Source organism: Macroventuria anomochaeta, assembly GCF_010093625.1.
Source record: "Macroventuria anomochaeta strain CBS 525.71 unplaced genomic scaffold BU25scaffold_47, whole genome shotgun sequence".
Lineage (NCBI taxonomy): Eukaryota > Fungi > Ascomycota > Dothideomycetes > Pleosporales > Didymellaceae > Macroventuria > Macroventuria anomochaeta.
Genome location: NW_022985408.1, coordinates 156,337 through 174,292, shown reverse-complemented (window position 1 = coordinate 174,292; position 17,956 = coordinate 156,337). Strand labels below are relative to the sequence as shown.

General features: G+C 52.3%; 5 protein-coding genes and 1 pseudogene across 6 annotated transcripts; 2 read left to right on the top strand and 4 right to left on the bottom strand.

The window, feature by feature from the left end:
* Nucleotides 1-138: 138 nt before the first annotated feature.
* On the bottom strand, nt 139-339 carry BU25DRAFT_298790 (uncharacterized protein; the record flags this gene model as incomplete). Its single annotated transcript, XM_033701957.1, has 1 exon — nt 139-339. A coding segment is annotated over one exon (201 nt), but the record flags the coding sequence as incomplete, so codon positions are not given.
* A 499-nt stretch (nt 340-838) lies between these two features.
* BU25DRAFT_495282 (translation machinery-associated protein-like protein) lies at nt 839-2,222 on the top strand. Its single transcript, XM_033711843.1, has 3 exons — nt 839-1,335; nt 1,384-1,524; nt 1,624-2,222. The coding sequence occupies exons 1-3, from the start codon at nt 1,322-1,324 to the stop codon at nt 2,042-2,044; spliced, it is 576 nt and encodes a 191-aa protein (XP_033556364.1). The 5' UTR covers nt 839-1,321; the 3' UTR covers nt 2,045-2,222.
* A 1,537-nt stretch (nt 2,223-3,759) lies between these two features.
* Nucleotides 3,760-5,345, bottom strand: BU25DRAFT_452263 (mitochondrial import inner membrane translocase subunit tim54). Its single transcript, XM_033709790.1, has 2 exons — nt 5,228-5,345; nt 3,760-5,178 (listed from the first exon to the last, which is right to left on the bottom strand). The coding sequence occupies exons 1-2, from the start codon at nt 5,322-5,324 to the stop codon at nt 3,887-3,889; spliced, it is 1,389 nt and encodes a 462-aa protein (XP_033556363.1). The 5' UTR covers nt 5,325-5,345; the 3' UTR covers nt 3,760-3,886.
* Nucleotides 5,346-5,647: 302 nt separating this feature from the next.
* BU25DRAFT_t141 lies at nt 5,648-5,743 on the top strand (annotated as a pseudogene). The gene has a single exon. The product of its transcript is annotated as a tRNA-OTHER (tRNA).
* Nucleotides 5,744-6,022: 279 nt separating this feature from the next.
* Nucleotides 6,023-8,432, bottom strand: BU25DRAFT_378373 (quinate permease). Its single transcript, XM_033704172.1, has 2 exons — nt 7,851-8,432; nt 6,023-7,800 (listed from the first exon to the last, which is right to left on the bottom strand). Exons 1-2 carry the CDS (start codon nt 7,970-7,972, stop codon nt 6,225-6,227), a joined length of 1,698 nt encoding a protein of 565 aa, XP_033556362.1. The 5' UTR covers nt 7,973-8,432; the 3' UTR covers nt 6,023-6,224.
* Nucleotides 8,433-15,230: 6,798 nt separating this feature from the next.
* On the bottom strand, nt 15,231-16,917 carry BU25DRAFT_425947 (SFT2-domain-containing protein; the record flags this gene model as incomplete). Its single annotated transcript, XM_033708386.1, has 6 exons — nt 15,231-15,383; nt 15,522-15,607; nt 15,676-15,740; nt 16,131-16,209; nt 16,259-16,267; nt 16,701-16,917. 6 exons carry the CDS (start codon nt 16,915-16,917, stop codon nt 15,231-15,233), a joined length of 609 nt encoding a protein of 202 aa, XP_033556361.1.
* Between the last annotated feature and the right edge of the window lie 1,039 nt (nt 16,918-17,956).

Genomic DNA, 17,956 nt, shown 5'->3' with positions numbered 1-17,956 from the left:
CGCAACAAAAATGAACGAACTGAGGTGACATAACTCTTCTTGAAAACACCATGCTCGCCGTCTCAATAGCATTATACTCAAGGGAGATCCGTCATGTTTGAGTTGACGATGCAATTCGTGGTGGATCTTATGATGGCTGAAGAGCCCTTGATGCCCGTTTTGGGATCCGGAGGCACCAATAGTGATGAAGGTGTTCATAAAGATTTCGCCCATCTGAGAGGCTTCGTGCGACCAGTCTCCCGCTGAGTCCTGGATGACACATAATGCGTCAATCCAAATGTCATCAATATTCAACTCACGGATGACCTCGATAGCTTCTCGAAAGGGTTTTGGCAGACTCTCTCACAGAAATCCGTTTGTTTGGAACGTAGAATAGTTGGCTCGTGTCGTAGAAATGGCCAACAATGACTCAATGCGACGTATGCATATGGAGCGTTGGATCTCAGGACAGGCTTGTGGCCTGTTCGTGGTTCACATGGTAGAGGTAGATCCTTGTCACTCTCTCTGCCTACGTAGACAAGTCAAGTAGACATATAATCGTCTGAGGAGTGATCTTCAAGCGTTCGCATGACGCTGCGGCAATCGTCATGGTAGGAGGTGCATGTACTCATAGTATTTCCGATGAACTCGACACACTCTTCTGGTTAGAATTATCATTACGGAGTCTTCTACTTGACAGCCACGTCCATGGGCTGTCTCGCCTCTGTACGGTAAGCCTAGGTTCTATGAAGGCCAGTTGCCGATGCAGCTGGAGTTGGTCTCATCTCACATGAGCGTGCGTGAAGATAAAACTGCTCGAGATCGCTCTCAGCCTCAGTGTATCTAGACAGCAACAACCTCCCACCATATTCCGGCTTTACCAATACCCTCCACTCTCCAGTCAGGCCATGCTCCGTGTAAGCTGCATTGCATGCGTCCACGATAACCTCACAGCTTTTATATCCGTCTTATGCACGTCTCTTGTACTGAGCGTACTTCACAATGTTGGACCATGCCACATCGCGACATGTATCACACCACATGTTGCACTGCTCCAGCACAAGGCTGGGGGTATTCGAAATCCGTTGTTTACAAGATACTCCGTCTTTAAACAGCTGTGTTGACGAGGAAAGTCACATCTTGTAATTGGGCCGAACAGTCCTGTTTGAGACGACGATAAAAACGTTGCAGAGTGAAGTGGTGATGTCCACGGTTGTGAGGCTCAGCCCCACCGTGCTTGCCCCTCCACAACGAACACGCGCACTGCGGGGCACCTGCACCAGCAACAACCGCGAACTTTCAGAACAGAGCTCCCCGACATTAACACCACACAACCGCCAAAATGTTCAAGAAAGAGTATGTTCTCTTCCCAAATAACATAAGTTGGCAATCTGACTCCATCAGCATTTCGGCCGGCGCGAAGTCGAAAGTAAAATCCAGCGCCCAGCGCGCGATTCGCTCCAAGGTGTTGGAGGAATACCCCAAGCTCGAGCCCTATATCGAAGATATTCTCCCCAAGAAGGAGCAATTAGACCTCGTTAAGCTGTACGTTACATCGAAATCTCTCCATAGCCTCAACGACCACAACGACCTACCACAACCAAAAGCTCAACAACCAACATAACCTCTGTTGACAACCACCAGACCAGACCGCGTCTCCCTCTACACCCTCAACTCGACACCCCTTTTCTTCCAACACATGGACGACGCGCTCCTCCCGCACCTAACCCTCGTGCACAAATACCCCACAGCCTTCCACCGCCTCCGAATCGACCGGGGCGCCATCCGCTTCGTTCTCTCCGGCGCCGCGCTCATGGCGCCTGGCATGACATCTCCCGGCGGTCGTCTACCGAGCAAAGACCTGTCGCCAGAAGACCAGGAGAGGTATGGGACGGAAGATCTGGAGGCGGGGACGGTGGTGGTTATTGAGGCCGAGGGAAAGGAGACGGCGTGTATGGTGGGCGTGTTGAAGATGGGGACTGGGGAGATGAGGGAGAAGAAGAAGGGACAGGCGTGTGAGGCGGGGCATTATTTGGGGGATGGGCTGTGGAGTATGGCACTGTGAGGGGACATTGAAGGAAAGGTTGAGACTAGGTGGAGAGCATAGAGGCTTTCGAAGATCAGTCTTCAGTAACAGCAAGAAAGATTGTGTGAGATCATGACGGTTGGAAAAGCATGCACACGTACAGCATCAGTGCTTGATATGGCTCGAGACACTCCATAGCGATGAAGATAGTTTGAACGTGAACATGGTATCATTATCTTAGGGGCAAGAACCACATATGCATGAATGAGGTGGTTCAGGGTTGCTGCACTGAATCAACAAAGCCTTACTGTGGTGCTCCGCGGCCAGCACCTCCCGCTCCGCCCATGAAGTTACGTGCCATCTCAGCGATGCTGGGGTCGTTCATGAGGCTCGCAAGATCTGGCATGCCACCACCGGACCCACGTCCAGCGCCCGCACCAGCACCAGCACCGGCACCAGCACCAGCACCGCCGCCGCCTCCAGCACCGAATTGTTGTGCCATCTCAGCTATTCTGGGGTTGGACATGAGGTTGTTCATCATGTCGGGGTTGCTCATTAGATTCTGCGCCATCTGCCTCATCATAGGGTTCTGCATGAGGCCCGCGAGGTCAGGCATACCACCGCCTCCTCCTCCGCCGCCGAGCATGCCAGCGAGCGAAGATAAATCAGGCATGCCACCTGCGCCAGCGCTGGGCGCGCCTCGCGAAGCCTCAGGAGCGCCGACGTCGCCACCCTCCTCTTCGTATTTCTTCTTCGCTGTCTCGTAGCCCTTGCGCATGACATCTGAGCCGCCGCCTTCGGCGTCCATACCCGCCTTGTAAGCCTCCATGGCACCCTTCGCGTCGCCGAGAACGTACTTTGCAAGACCGAGACGCGACCATGCCTTGGAGTAGTTGGGGTCGGCAGCGACTGCCATTTCGGCGTCCTCCTTGGCCAGCTCGTGCTTGCCCATGCCGGAATGTGCGGCGGCGCGGTTGGAGAGGTAGATGGGGTTGAGGGGAACGACGTCGAGCGCGGCGGAGTAGTGCTTGACGGCGGCAGGGTAGTCCTTCTTCTTCATCGCCTCGTTACCAAGGCCCTTCAGGCGCTCTGCCTCGTCCTTGTTTGGCCCACCGGGTCCTGAAGCGGTGGCGGAGGGTGTCTGGGGGGTTGCCGGGCGAGCCTCAGTGGCGGACGAGCTGCCTTCCGTCGAGGCTGTGGTCTTTCCCTTCAGCTTCTCGTAGACGTTGTAAATTGATAGCAGATTCTGGCCACCAAGAGCGTCTTTCTTTGCGGCGGCATCATCGATGTCGACCTCGAAGGCTTCGGCGATACAGTTGGCGGCGACCTCGAGCTGCTCGGCGTTGTCTGGCGTCACCGAGCCATCGGTCTGCGAGGTCTGGAGGAAGTCGAGAATTGCGAGCGCAAGACGCTTCTTGGATTGTTGGTTGGTTGCCTGCGAATTGTTAGGACATGTTTGCGTAGCTAAGCTGGCGGGGTAGAAACTCACCATAACGGCGATTGAGGCTATGGAAAGGGAGAGGCTGGCAAGCTTCGGTAAGTATGTGCACTAAGAAGCTACGTTGCCGTGTCAAAGTATGGTAGTTACAGTGTAGAGGTGTGCTGTGTTGAATGGATCTAGGTACTGTGGTTGTGGACTCGAAGCTTCGATCTTAGCGGGGCGCGTCAACCGTGCGGTGCGGGTGCAGGCACTACCTTTCACGCGGGGGTTGCATGCTCACAACCACACCTGGGCTCACGCGTCAAAGCTACTCAAAGGAATTATCTTGATTGGAATCGTGTGGTATACAATTGCGCCGTCCATGCATCATGCTACATATCTACTCTTACATGTCTTAAATATAGAACACAACGACGAAAAGGGTTTCTCGAGCAGCGGCCCTACTCATCTTCAGCCAAACCCTCCCACATGGGCTTCTTCTTCTCCGCAGGCCACAAGGACTTGATCCAAGAGTGGTCTGAAGAAGTGTTGATGTTCTTGGCGCGGTCTTCTGCCTCAGGCTCCAGCACAAACCTCTTCATGCGCTCAGCAATGCGAGGGTCAAGTACCATATCATCCAACCACACGCGCTCCTTGCCGTTGTCGTCCTTGCGCTCACGTGTGGACTTATGCCAATTCGACTCTTCGTGCGCAAGTATTCCTTGCTGTTCCCACTGTGCGCTGCTGTCGTCTTCGCTGGACGCCTCTCCAGCTGCTTCAAAGGATCGGAAAGCACCGAGCACAGCCGCAGCTGTCTCTCTGCCAACTTCCTCTGCCACGGCGCGCTTGTTCAAGTAGCGGTAAATGCGGATAGGGAAGTTCCAGAATCCAAGAAGGTGAGGGAGAGGTACAATGGCGGTAGGACCGAGGGAGCGAGGGCATGTAGGGGCAACAGCGGAGTGTTCGTAGTCGGCGGTGGTGTTGAAGGGTGCGGGTTGCTTCTTCTTCTTGTCCTTCTTTTCTTCCTCCTTGGGCTTCTCGGCTTCTTCTGTCTTGGGGGCCTCAGGGGTAGCGGTGGTCGATGAGTGAACAGTGGTAGCGGTAGCTGCAAGAGCCTCGGGTGCGGCCTCGGTCGGTGCAGGTGTAGGTGCTGGCGCTGATTCGACCGCAGGCGCCGCAAGCTCAACAGGCAATTCTGCTGGCGCAGGAGGGTCGAGAGGCCCTAGCCAACCCTCATGAAGACCCCTGACGTATTCTTTCCATGTGTGTCTCCCAACAACGATGTCTCCAGCAGGCCCATCCCAGCCCTTCACGCCGGATCTCTGCCTCAACTCTTCGATGTCGTCCTCTGTACCTAGTTCGATAGGCTCGTTGGCCTTCTCGCCCCTCTTGTATCTCAGCTTTCGTATCCGCTCAGCCAGTCCAGCTCTGACATCCCCTTCCCTTCGACCCTCGACCGCATCCCAATCGAGCGCAGCGGCGACCAATATGGGTTTGACGTATTCTGTGAAGTGCTCGCGCGCAGACACAAGGCCATCAGCCGGCGGGGCAGAGATGTAGATGGAGAGTTTCCGTGGTAGTTGTTGCGCATCCAGCGGCTCTTGCGCGATGTGTTCTACCAGTCTCGCATACTTCCTATGTATGCGCCTCTTCTCATAACGGTCGTATTGGACTGCGGCTGTCCATGATCCAACGATGCCCCAGAATATGCACCAGTTGCGCGAGGGGAGCTTCATGCGAATGTTGGGAAGGCCTGCGCGCGGTCAGTGGATGAATATGCAGATAGTTTCGATGTTGCGCACCCATCATCCTGAACACAGGATTCTGAGGCTTGGGAGCCTTTGCTGGCCCTGCGGACGCGCCACTGGCCGTTGCGTCCTTCGCATCTGGTTCAGCCATGTTGTGTTTTGGCTGTGAAGTTGTTGCGCGTGCGACACCAAAACTTTCGAAGGGTTCCCGAGTGTCGGCGAATCGAATGCGGAAGAGTCCCGAACAGGCATAGAGCCAGTCAGACATCAACGCAGCGATCGGCTACATAATGCCCCGCGACCGTCCGAAAGACTTTCTACGACCAGTAGAATGAACGCAGTATACGATGCCGTTAGCCACTTTTTTTTTTTAACACTATATATTGTTTGGATTTGATAGTGCTATCATCAATCATCACTTAGGTGGTATGGGTAAGTTTCATCCAACCATTTGCCTTTCGCAGCGTCTGACCAGAAAATAGTCTAGTGGTATGACGTCGCGTTGTGGCTGGCGAACTCATAGAGTTCCGATCCAGATCCGCGCCAGCCCGTGTTCGATTCACGGTACCGCCAATTCGTGCGACATTCTTTTTTTGCCCTTTGTAGCGACTGAACCCCGAGTTTATGGAGACAATCTTTCTGCTCAGGTGTGGTATGTGAACACATGATACGAGCCACAAGCTCTGGGAAATGACGAATGTTTCATGCGAATTACTAGGCTTCATGATTGCGCACAGTCCATGTTGCAGAACAAGCCTGCTACAATATACAGAAATCAATGTAGTCTTTAGAGGTTTTATTAGGTTGCAAATGGCTTGCGGTTTAGCACTAAGTACCTCCTATGTTTCTGAGGATCCAGCTTGCATCCGACTTTTTCTGCTACTTGAAGGACAGTTATGCTCAGTAAAGGCGCGAGATGCACGGCAAATTTGCAGCGAACTACATATTTCTCCGGACCAAGGTGGATATGACAAATTGGATGAGACTGCTTCAAGTGAAACTCTGCAATTATATTGATAGTATCATGTTCAGCAGCATGCTCATTCTTCTCTTAGACCTCCTCGACACGAGTAGCGCCCTTCTCGTTGTGGGTAGTATCTCCATGCATCGCCGCCTTGATCGCCTCTGTCTCAAGGTTCATGCTTAATCCAATCTCCGCTCTTGCTTCTGCCAGCATGATAGCATCCTCCTCACCTGTACGGCTACCGAACACCTTGTCCATATCCTCAAGAGTCGCGCCCTTGGTCTCTGGCAGACAGAAGTGGACCCAGACCATGCCAGCAGCGAGGAATACAGCAAAGAAGATGTATGTGCCCCACGTCCATGCCTTCAGCATTGGCGGAACGTAGAAAGCAACAGCGAAGTTGTTGAGCCAGTTACTCGAGGCGCCGATAGAAGCACCCTTAGATCGGATGGAAAGTGGGAAAATTTCAGAGACCAATGTCCATGAGACTGGTCCCCAGGTAGCTCCAAAAGCGGCGATATAGACCCAGATGAAGGCAACGACAGTCCAGCCTACACCGCTGTATGTGACCCAGTCGTGCTGGAACTTGGCAACCAGGATACCGGCGATGACCATGGACATCCACATCACAACGGAGCCAACTTGCAACATGGGCTTGCGGCCGACTTTATCGATGATGGCCATGGCAGGTAAAGTGCTGACGAAGAAGACGACGCCAGTGACACCGGTGGCGAGCAGGGCCTGGGTGCCTCCGGTAAGACCGACGGATTCGAAAACGTTCGAAGCGTAGTAGATGATAGCATCGATACCACTCCACTGCTGGAAGAACATGACGAGCCAGGCGGTGGCAACACGCTTAAAGTTGTCCCAAGTGCGGAAGATCTGATAGTACTGCGCAAATTCGCGAACCCAGACACTGCCTTGCTCCTTGGCTGCGAGATTGGGGAAGTTCTTCTGGAAGGAGCGACGCTCGAAAAGGGCTTCAGCCTTGATCTCGAGGAACTCGACTTGGATGAGTTCGTGATCCTGAGGCAGCTTGCGCAAGTAGGACAGCGTCTTGAGACCCTCCTCGTCGCGACCCTTCTTGATGAGCCAGCGAGGAGAGAATGGCAGCCACCAGATTCCAATGGCGAGGATGGCGGCGGGAATACCCTGAATGATGGAGGGCAGCATCCACGCCATGTTGCTCTGACTCTCGCCAATACCACCGATGTAGTTCGAGCCATAGCCAATCCAGAAGGAAAGCATGATACCGAGGATAGTCGCAAATTGGTAGAACGAAACGATCAGACCACGAAGCTCAGGAGGCGCGATCTCAGCGTTGTAGAGAGGACCAACACCAGAGAAGGTACCAACACCAATACCCGTGAAGAATCGACCAGCGTAAAGCATAGCTGGGTTGTGGTGCGAGGCTCCGATGTAGAGGTATGAACCGAGGACGACCCAACAGCAAGCGCAGAACATGGTGTACTTGCGGGAGAAGACTTCACCAAAAACACCAGCTGTGAGGGAGCCAAGAATACCTCCGAGTTGCAAGATCGATGTGAGCCAACCCGTGGCAGAGGCCGATTGGACGACGGAGGGGAAGTTGTCCTTGAAGCGGGTCATGACCAGAGACTGGCCCAGGACACCCTGCTGGTAGCCATACTCGAAACCACCAAAGCTATACACGGTCAGCAAAGGAGTTTCACTGAGAGCCAAGAGTGGTCTTACGAGGCAAAGAAGGCGATGATCAGAATCTTGGGGTTCTTGAGCAGAGTATGCCAGCGGTTCTTGAAGGCCGCATCGGTGCGAGCCCGAGCAGAGGTGACCGAAGCGCTACGAACGGCGTCCATGATGCTGAAAGTCCCAGGAAAGCAACTACAACGAGAGTTGACGAGACGAATGAGCTTCGAAACATGGGATCGTCGCCATCATATATGTACCCCTCACACGACACCTGCTACAGATGCATTATGTACAGTTTCCCGCATCATGCTTCGTCTGACTCGCATATTATTATCAATGTGGAGAACGCGGGCCCCCAGGTTTGTGCCAGAATCACCCCAGAGATCGAAATCTGCTCCAACTGTTTGTCAACTTGCCGAGCAGGATGCCTCTGCGCCGATGAGACGTTACATGGACATGGACATAGACGCGGATAAATCGCGGAGACGCCCGATAACCAGCCTCTTCTGATGTGGACAAGCCGGAAATTACTTGATCAAGCTCTTGTGAAGGGTTTGCCTCCACATCTGGCCCCTGCTAGTTGTCAGGTGCTGGCGCGTAAATTTGCTAGTTCGGCGGAGATGTTGGGGTTGGTGAGGCGCTTGATGCGTTCTTGGAAACGAACCGAGGCTACAGTGGACCGTAGTGCCTACGCCAACCGCTTTGGGAACTGCATCCTTGACAATGAAACTGCAGTGGCTTGATGTTCATGGCTTTCGGTTGTCATGTCGTACACTGCAGTACGTAAAGCAATCCTACAGTTGATGAAAAGTTTGCTTGATCGTGGAAGCTTTGTGACACAGGTTCATCTCCGAGTACGATCCCATGGACTTGGAAACTCCAGCGCCATGGTGAAGGGTCATAGTAACAGTATGAGATGCATTGTACAGCAGTATACGTATCAAAAGGCAAGAGATGAGGCTCTTCAGGAGGAGGCTAAGATTGCTTTTTGTGGACATATCCGCTCGCGGCTGATCATCCGGAGAGCTCTTTCTTCCACGTGGACTGGCGTGCTAGCGTGTCATCATTTGGTACCCCACATCAGACCAACTCACCTTCAAACACCCATCTGGCGGCATGAATCAATGTGAAGAAATACTTTGCTATGACCCGAGACACGACTTGAGTTAATCGGGAATACCCGGTACCGTATGCTACTTCCTATCTTCAACGAACCACTTGCTCGACACAAGCAAGACCAATGGCTCCGTGTCAAACAAGTCAAAAAGACAATCAACGTACCTCGACCTCGCCCGTTTATTGATCATGCTGATCAACTGGTACGAGAAATTGTAGCGGTTGTAGGAATGGACTTCACCGACTACTAACAATAACCTCTGCGCTCGCGCTCCCTTCACGAGACTGTTGATAACTGAGATTCGCGGCGACGTTGAAGATGAACTTAAAACCTCCGGAACTATCGCTCATTGAGCTCCTTGCTCCCAAAACACTGTAGATTGACTTCCTTTGCTTCTGCAAGAATGAAGTCACCGGTCGCTGCTGGAACGACGTATAGGAAGGAGTGCTTCACCGTAGCGCCTCCCGAAGTGCTCAAATAGTGAGTACTTTCTGCACAAAGTTTGTTGGCTTCCACCGCTGACGCTATCAACAATCTTGAACGAGACCCCAATCGCTATGTCGGCCCACGTATAAGGACATTGTTAGCCCCCGAGACGAATTCCATCGCTTACGGTCGGCGGCGCCCTTCCCATCTGTATTGCCTACTGCGCAAGCCCATCATTTGCTACGAATAGACATTTTGTATTCGACCCAGTCATACACGCTGCGTAAGGTACTTTCCTGGTTAACAACTTACGATTGCTGAACACATACCAGAACATGAACATCGAGTTTCTTCCGGAAGATATCGTAGCACCTGCCTGCCGTCTTGGAACGCGCATACGCTACCCGTAGCCACTGGGCACCTTCGCACACGCCTCGTTTCTAGCGATCTTCATCTGCAATGCACCTGGCCGTGCACTGATGCTTCTCTTCAGACCTGGGTTAATCGCCTATCGACGACATCACTTGAGCGATTACTTGAACGATTACCTGAGCGTCTATAGAAGACGCAACACTAACGACACGATCACTGCCCTCATCCACGTTCTCTACCATGGTGGTATTGGATTGTCTGCTATCAAGGCCTTCCTGTTGTATACAATCATCTTGTCGCTAAGTTCCGGGAAAGTAAAGTGGGACATCATACTCCTGAGATTCTTGATACTCACAGTGTTTGGGTTCTTGTTGCATTCAAACTGGCATCTGCAGGCCTTAGGGATTGCAAGCTAAGTGGCTAGGAACCCGCCCTGAGCGTTACGGCCAACACCTTACGATTCTAGGGGTTCTCTTTCCTTGAGGCCTTGCAGTGGAAGTCTTGGGTGAAGGACCAACAGTTCCATGAGACTCAGTACACCGTATACAGCGAGCGATGGCGAAAAGATGGACTACAGGATGGGAGACTCTCCGGAGCTAGCGCCTTCTGTTGATCTCTTGTGACGGTCGAAAACGCTGGGCGATCGTAGGCGGCGAGAGTAGCGCATACGTAGGGTATGTTACTATCAGGGTAGGCTATGCACAATGGTCACTAACCTGATACACATACCTATGTGTCACTGGATTGTTGTTACATTATGAGACAAAAATGTATTAATACAATGAGACTATTCTGAGTCAGACAGGACACGTCTGCACGCACTCATATACTATAGGCTCCCTTCCTTATAGACCAGTCGCGAAAACTTCGGCACTGTTATTTGGCTTAAGGGATATGGTCTACTCAGCAACTTTCCTCGCCCCACTCGGTACTTTTATATTGCGCTCTCCAACCAAAGCGCTGACTTCCATCTTTCACGATGACATCCAACACGTTGACGACCTCGTCTCAAAGGTTCTCAGCATGTCACAGCTCCGGCCCTGTAACACAACAAAACGGCTCTGCCAGCGTATTGTTCGTTTGCTGAAGCAATCCAAGGTCGTTGCTGGCAGAACAGACATGTTCGCCAGCTCCTCGACTATCCCTCTCGCACTTTGTTTGCTGATTCGTTTTTCGCCTCGCATGTACTCAGTCGCAGTTCAGTGATGACGAGTTGGTAGCAGTATCGGTGTTTGTTGCATACAAGTTTCTGGTTGGTTAGGGTGAGGAGAAGCGGAGTAAGTGGGCGTTGTTGTTGTAAATGAATGGACGGAGGATGGGTATCATCGAGCGAGGCTTTCTGAAAGCTGTCCAATACAAAGTGTGGGTCAGATACAGTGAGTTCCACAAGTACTTGGGCAGGATGGATTTGCTGTGGGAGGAAGTTCTGGAGAAGCGGATGTCAGCACATCCCGTACCGCAGAAGTCTGGGAGCCTATGTAAGAGCTAGCATCATTTTCGGTATTGGGCATCTGGATTGAAATTCAACGTCTTTAAGATAATTAAGCAGTCACTCCTCTATCCCCCAGCGGATATTTTGTCAGGAGAGCCAAAGCGGGCAGGGCTACCAATGTGGCAGGGGACCAGATCTCCCCCAACAATCTATCAACCCATGCCATATTTCGTGCGTTTGCTACAGCACCAACGATGTCATTCGGACATTCTAGTATAGGCCTCAGACTCGACTCGAACAGTGCGCTGCGGGGACCTTTCGAATGGTGTCATTATACTACCGCATCTGCCTGATATACTGCTCAGCGATCCTCAGTTCAGGTGGAACGTACGGTAAAACTACTGCTCGACGCTAATGTAGCCTTCCTTCACATCTAACCTTTGGCGCTAGGAAAATCACCTCCAGTTTTTCGGTGGCCTGTTCAACTCCTAACAATCCCCACCTTGCCCTCATCAACCTTCAATCATGTCAAATGGCAGCGATGCTTATCACATTCGCAACATGTTTTTCGATATTGCTTTCGAACGACTAGTGACCTTTGCCCTACATCAGCCTTGCTTCTTCCTACTCTCATTGACAAGCACAATCTGCAAGGGCCTGACTGCAGCACTGGCTACAAATGCACACTCCTCCACCACACACACGGTCCAAAGTCTCTTCGAAAGCCTCTTCCCCTTGCACGAGCCCATAATACCACCCGCGATTCGCCTTCTGGTGAAACTACGACACTCCGGTGGCCTACAAGTGGGAAGTAGGCTGTTTCCATCAGGGTCGTACTGTCATCTACCTGTGGGCAGACAAAGCGAGGGTCGATCTTGGCCAGCTTCTAGGGGCAGAGTGGGTCCTGTTGTGGGTTATTGGTTGTGGATAGGTTCGCATATCTGGTCACTGTGGAACAGCAACGTGAACGCAGCTATTAAGGTATATTTATGATGAACGAGCAGGCGAGTGTTGAACAGGGCCGCGTGAGGGGAAGCACTGTGGAAAAGCGTGATAGTAAAGCAACTCTCTTGAAAGAGAAGGATCAAACAAAGAGAGCAGGTGCTACCAAGGCTGATCTGATAGTTCAGACTGTTTACACATTGTCAACTTCGGTGTCGACACTGGAACTCAGCAACGTTTTCTCGGTACTACAGCGCCAACAACACTTCCTCGATGTTTCGAGACTTCCGAGTCCGAGGAACCAAAGCCGATACTTGCCCTCAGCGAAATCAAGGCCATCGTCACCGACTCTACGCACTATCACACGGATTCCAAAACATCCAAGCCGAAGAACCGGAAGCGTCCAAATCGAAAGTCGAGAAGACGGCCGCAAATAAGCCAAAGGACTAAGACCGTATCATCGCTTATTGGACTTCTACCATCAATGAGAGGATTATTGCCGTCTTTCTTTGAATCATAGCATTCTTGGCAGGCCCAGCAGTGTGCATCTACTTCTCGACTAGACATGGCGAGTTGGATCCGCGAGGTTAGAGGAATCAAGAAAGACGTAGAAGCCGTTGAACGGCATGTGAACCTGTATAGCTGCGAACATAATGAGGATTCCAGGTTCGTTGTAATCAGTGGTCTCTTGTATAATACAAGAGCTCAGCGCTCAAATTCATACTCAAAGAAGAAGCAAGACTTTCTTGCCGTAGTCCATGGAACCTACCTTGACGTTACGATAGACTTCATAAATGTATATTTCAACTACCAATGCCGTGCTATTCCATCTGAGGCTGCGCAGTATGCATTAAATCACAGCTGTGCGCTGGCAGCCCGTCCAGATCGGGTAATCTGTACAACCACTCAAGTGCGGCAACACCAATCATTCTGGCTCTGAGATGTATGTACAATATTGACAGCTCAGCGCCATAGCGCGGCAGTGAGCTTCAGCACAATAAATACAACGATCGATCGCTCATGCGTTCACTTGATCCATTATAACTGCCAGGACTCTTGATGCTCCACTACCACCAACGTAGACGACGTAAGTAAGCCGATAGAATGCGACACGAGCACAGACTGACATGACGATGAAAACGGGAAGAAAAAACGCTCTGCTGTCACGGCGCAAGTTTGCAAGGTGTCAACGATACCAGGGACGAATAGCAGAGCATCTTTCTGCCAGACCTCCAATATCAACACTACCCAACATTGTTCGATCACGACGCAGTCCAACAATCTCTCCAACAACGATCACAAGCAGTCGTCTTACCTGACCTCAGCAAGGCGAGCTGAAGTCAGCTAACTTCATATCAGGGCGTATGCACCTCGCGCACACCGATGAAAAAGGGCGTCAGAACCTTGAATCAGCCCTACCACTCGGAGCCATCAAAACGCCCTTCAATATTTCTCAACTTCGGAGTCCGCCTACATGCGAACTCGGACGTCCGACGACCACCGTTCACGAGCGCAGATCGAAAGTTTGATTGCAAAGCGCTGCAAGAAGGAGGGATGAGATGAGCTGAGAAATCCTGAGCTGAGATTTTAGTTGTACAAACCTCATGACCCACCACACCAACATGTACGCGTCGAGCCTACGCCTCACGAAGCTTCTCGACAATACCATCCGTCCGCATCCGTCCAGAGTGCGCCCAAAGAAGGGATGGAAGACGACAGTGCTTGCGGAGTCGTCAGAAGCCAAGCGCCTTCGATACTCTGGGGGTTGCTAAAATTAGAGTCGCCACACGTACGATACGAAGCTGTGGAGAAGGCAAGCCTCACCTTGTCGTCAAGAGAGCCGATAGCGGCGATGCCGGATTTCAGAAATCAAGTTATCCAGGATGAAACTTAACATCTGATTAATCGAACGCGCACCTGCCTGTTGCTGTTTGTCAACAAACGTCATCGACAACCCTTACTTCCTCAAAGTCGGCATGCATTACCAGAGCGAATAGCAATCATCTTCGAAGACTAAGGTGGTTATGTCATGACTTGACTCCAGATATTGGAAGAAGGGTCTCCGTGACATGCGGCCAGCAGGGTGCATCACACACGTTGTGGCTGAAGTGCGCACAGGCGCTTCGGTGCGGGGAAATGTCAAGGTAATCCCATCCCTGCACTTCACGACACCACTTCAGATATCGCGGACGATCATGGGATCAGTTTGCGCTCCGAAAAGCTCCAGGTCGGATGCAAAACGCTTGGCTAATCGAATTTTAAAGATCAGGACGTTTTGTTCTGCTTCACCGCGATTCGCGACCGAGCTTCGACGACGAACGTGGAGAGTAGACTAGACAAATGTCATGCAAGTTGATATGCAGCGATAGCGCGGACCCTGCTCTAACCCTGAGTCGTTAGCAGCCGTCTTGAGCACCAGTCTAGACGGTTGCCGGAACCCTGCTTGCGATCGTCGGTCGAGTTGCGATTGGTGAACGCTGCATACGTCCGCATTCACCCAGCGTATAGCGCCGAAAGACCGCCTGAGGTAAGCCAGCCACAGCCAATACACTGTTCATTCAAGGCTGCTTTGGAAGCCGTTGTATTGGAGGGCCCATCAATCAGAGTATCTTTGTGCAAAGTCAACGGTAGATTGATGGGCTAGAAGTAAGACAGCTGGTGGTCACGAAAGAACTTCGTCTGCTGCGCTGATCATCGGATGTACCAGAGGTAACTTGGGCGCAGGTATCGCGTTCTCAGCGAAGATTGTCCATGACTCGCCATTCCGGTCCCCTTCTGCAAGGATGCGAAAAGGCCCGTTATCAAGAGCGATCATTGAAGGTGTGGTGAAGGAGTTCGAAATGCGCTAGACGTCAAGATGAAGTTTGACGTCAAACGGTGTGGCAACTCGTCCGAGAGTTGCATGTGAACAACGCTGCCACACCGATGAATCAGATAACAAGACCGATATCGCGAAAGAGGTGCGTGACGGCAAGACGTGCTTAGCTGGAGAAACTTGTTTCAGTCCTGGTAGCGTGAGGTGTATGTTTCAAAGAATGTGTAATATTGTCGTGTATATGCCACTGTTTGTCTTTACGCGTGTCGCGTTGGTCCACTCCATATGCACAGCACAGCCCCACTTGGCAGTCGTATGAACTTAATCGTTCATCCAAGCCGCAACGCGATTTCCTGCAAAGCGTGCTCCAAAACGTAGGCCTGTGGAGCCCATGGGGAAGTAAGAGACGGTAAACCAGAGTAGGGAAACCAGCTGCGCGATGACCGCAATGAAGGTGAGAATAGTGCTGTGGAGCTAATCACGCGGACACTGTCAGTGAAGAACACGAGCTAAGACGACAATCGAAAGGTGTGGGTGCGTGGGGTAGATTGACAGGGGTTGCGCAAGCTTAGTGTGTGTAAGGGTCAGGATGTTAGAGCAGGGCGAACTTACACCAAGAGAGAAGTAAAGTGTAAGTGCAATACTCCCAAAATAAGCGGCAGTGAACGGAAGTCGCGGACCAGAGATAAGATGCTGGACTGCAGCGTCGTCAGCAAGTGTAGTGTATATGCAGGTGTGCAGCCAAACTGCGACGAGGCTTGCTTACCGTACTGAATGGGGCCCATCATGACACTCCAGGCTGCCAGAAACAGAACGCTTCCCATCGTCCACCTGAAGCTGGTTAGCGCTAAGGCTCTACAAACAAGTCATATCTCGACAGAGCCGGTTTGAGGAAGGATCCATCTGCAGGCTGCAACGCGCCGAACCTTAGTCCCGCATGATCGCTGCAGAGGGTCCAACGCCGATCGCCCGGTGGCTAGGCGAGACATGTCAAATGGCACATCAACTCCATCGTGCAGGCGGAATTTCCGCTGTCAACGAATGGAGCGATTCTATACCATGTCGTAGGAATGCATGAGTTCGCATAGCCGCGCCGAAGGACTGAAGGGGTATGTCCTACTGCCCGTCGACCTGACACGAAGCCGTAATCGAGTAAAAGGCAAACGAAAGACATGCTGTAACTGGCTACAGGGAAGACTGGGAGGGGCGCAGGTCACTTACAGTATGGCAAACTTGCGAGGTTTGACAATAAAGATGGGTGTGAACATGAGCCCAATGCAGGTAGCAAACATCGCCGCGGCTGCAAGTAGCAGTCCGCCGAAAACGAGTAAACGGTCCCATCGACTTACTGCATGTATCTGTTAGCATAATCCAAAAAGATAGTAGTCGACGTTGGTATGCGAGTTCCCAGACTTGAAACGCTCTATACAGGAACTCCCTTCAGTCACACGCAGACTAGCGGTGGCAACCGAGACCTGGTGACAGCCTGGAGTGGAGACCACAGGCATTACCCAGGCAACATGCTGTTTTGCACATTGCCATGTTCTTGGGTTTAGACAATCCTAGTCAGGCATGGTGGACCCAGTCTCACGAATGAGTCTGCTGAGGCAATCACAAGGCCCCCACGACTCGTTGTGGCGCTCACAGAACACTGAAGGACAAGAGTGACTGCGCGTTACGAGGACAAGGTATATCAGAGAACAAAATGCTTCAGATGTACTTTGTGATATAAGGAACCGCGTAGACAGCAATCGGCAATCCATCATCACAATATGGGATGTGTGTACTTACGCGCGAAGAAACCTTCCTCCTCTTCTCTTCTTGTGGGCGCCGGGAGGGGAGCTCCAGGGTTTGTCTCTGAGATCGGCAGCCTAACATAGCCACCTGCGCCAAACAGGTTGGTAACTCTGTCCATCACAGAGGGAGATGCGGTGTTGACAGGCGCATCTGCTTCTCTCCTGCTCCACCCTAGGGAGTTCATCGACTCCCGGAATGAGGCAGAGGCCATCTTGGTCCTGGGGTTGTAAGAGACCACGAGGTACTATAGCTCCTTGTTGAGCGACAGAAATCTGTTTTGCGTGGTTGAAATAGAGAGATGGAGATTAGTGCAGTGAAGCCTGGCGTAGAATAGGGTGCCAGAAGAAGCTTTTCCGCGAAGCCGCAGCTGGCGACACAGAGATATACGGGCCTTGATACTGGCTAGGTAGCAGCTGCAGAGGGTGGGCCCTAGCGTTTCGTCGACTCAGCTGTCAGCCTAGTCCCCGTTGCAGGGTGTGGCTCCGGATCGTTGCGGCGTGCACTGATGGCAGCTACCACGATTATCGACAGTAGGAGTATTCAAACCGGTCGGACGCAGAACGCTGCGAGGCCGGGACGGAGGATTTCGTGCAGATGATGGACTGCGATGTAGAGGCAGACGTCCAATGGCTAGTGGGGCGAGGCTTGTGACGAGCTCTGGGTGGTGTGCCTGCTGTATATGGCGTCGACCGTGGGAATCTATCGCGAAGGAAGGCACGATGCACCCGGCAAGCAAGCCCGTGGCGCGAGTGATTGGCTGAGGGGCGTTTGCAGAGCGACGCGTTTTCGCAGGCAATTGCGCAGCCGACAATGGGAGAAGCCTGTCTAGGGGGGGGTCTGATGGAGGTGTCGATGTTGGAGTCGGTTAGTGCAGCATGGGGAGCTTCTCGGTGGATCCTAGACGATTAGCGCGGGATTGTCTCCCGCAGCATCAACCTCTACGAGCACCGCACACACTCGTTACAGCAGACTGAATTCGCCGCTGCACTTGCACGGCAATAACGGTTGCAGTGCATGTCGGACTATTGTGCTGAGAGCGCACTGGTGAGTCACATCGGGCACGCCCTTCATCTTGGGGGTGGTCTTGCACGCGTCTGCTGGGAACTATCTAAGACATGAGGTTCATCACCCACCCACTGCGCCCGCGGGTGATCACTCCCAGGCCCAAAGCGCCGGAGGACCAGGGGCAGTGGAGGCCTGCGTAGTCGTAATTGATCAATGCGATGTGGGCAAGCCCCCCCCCCCCCTTC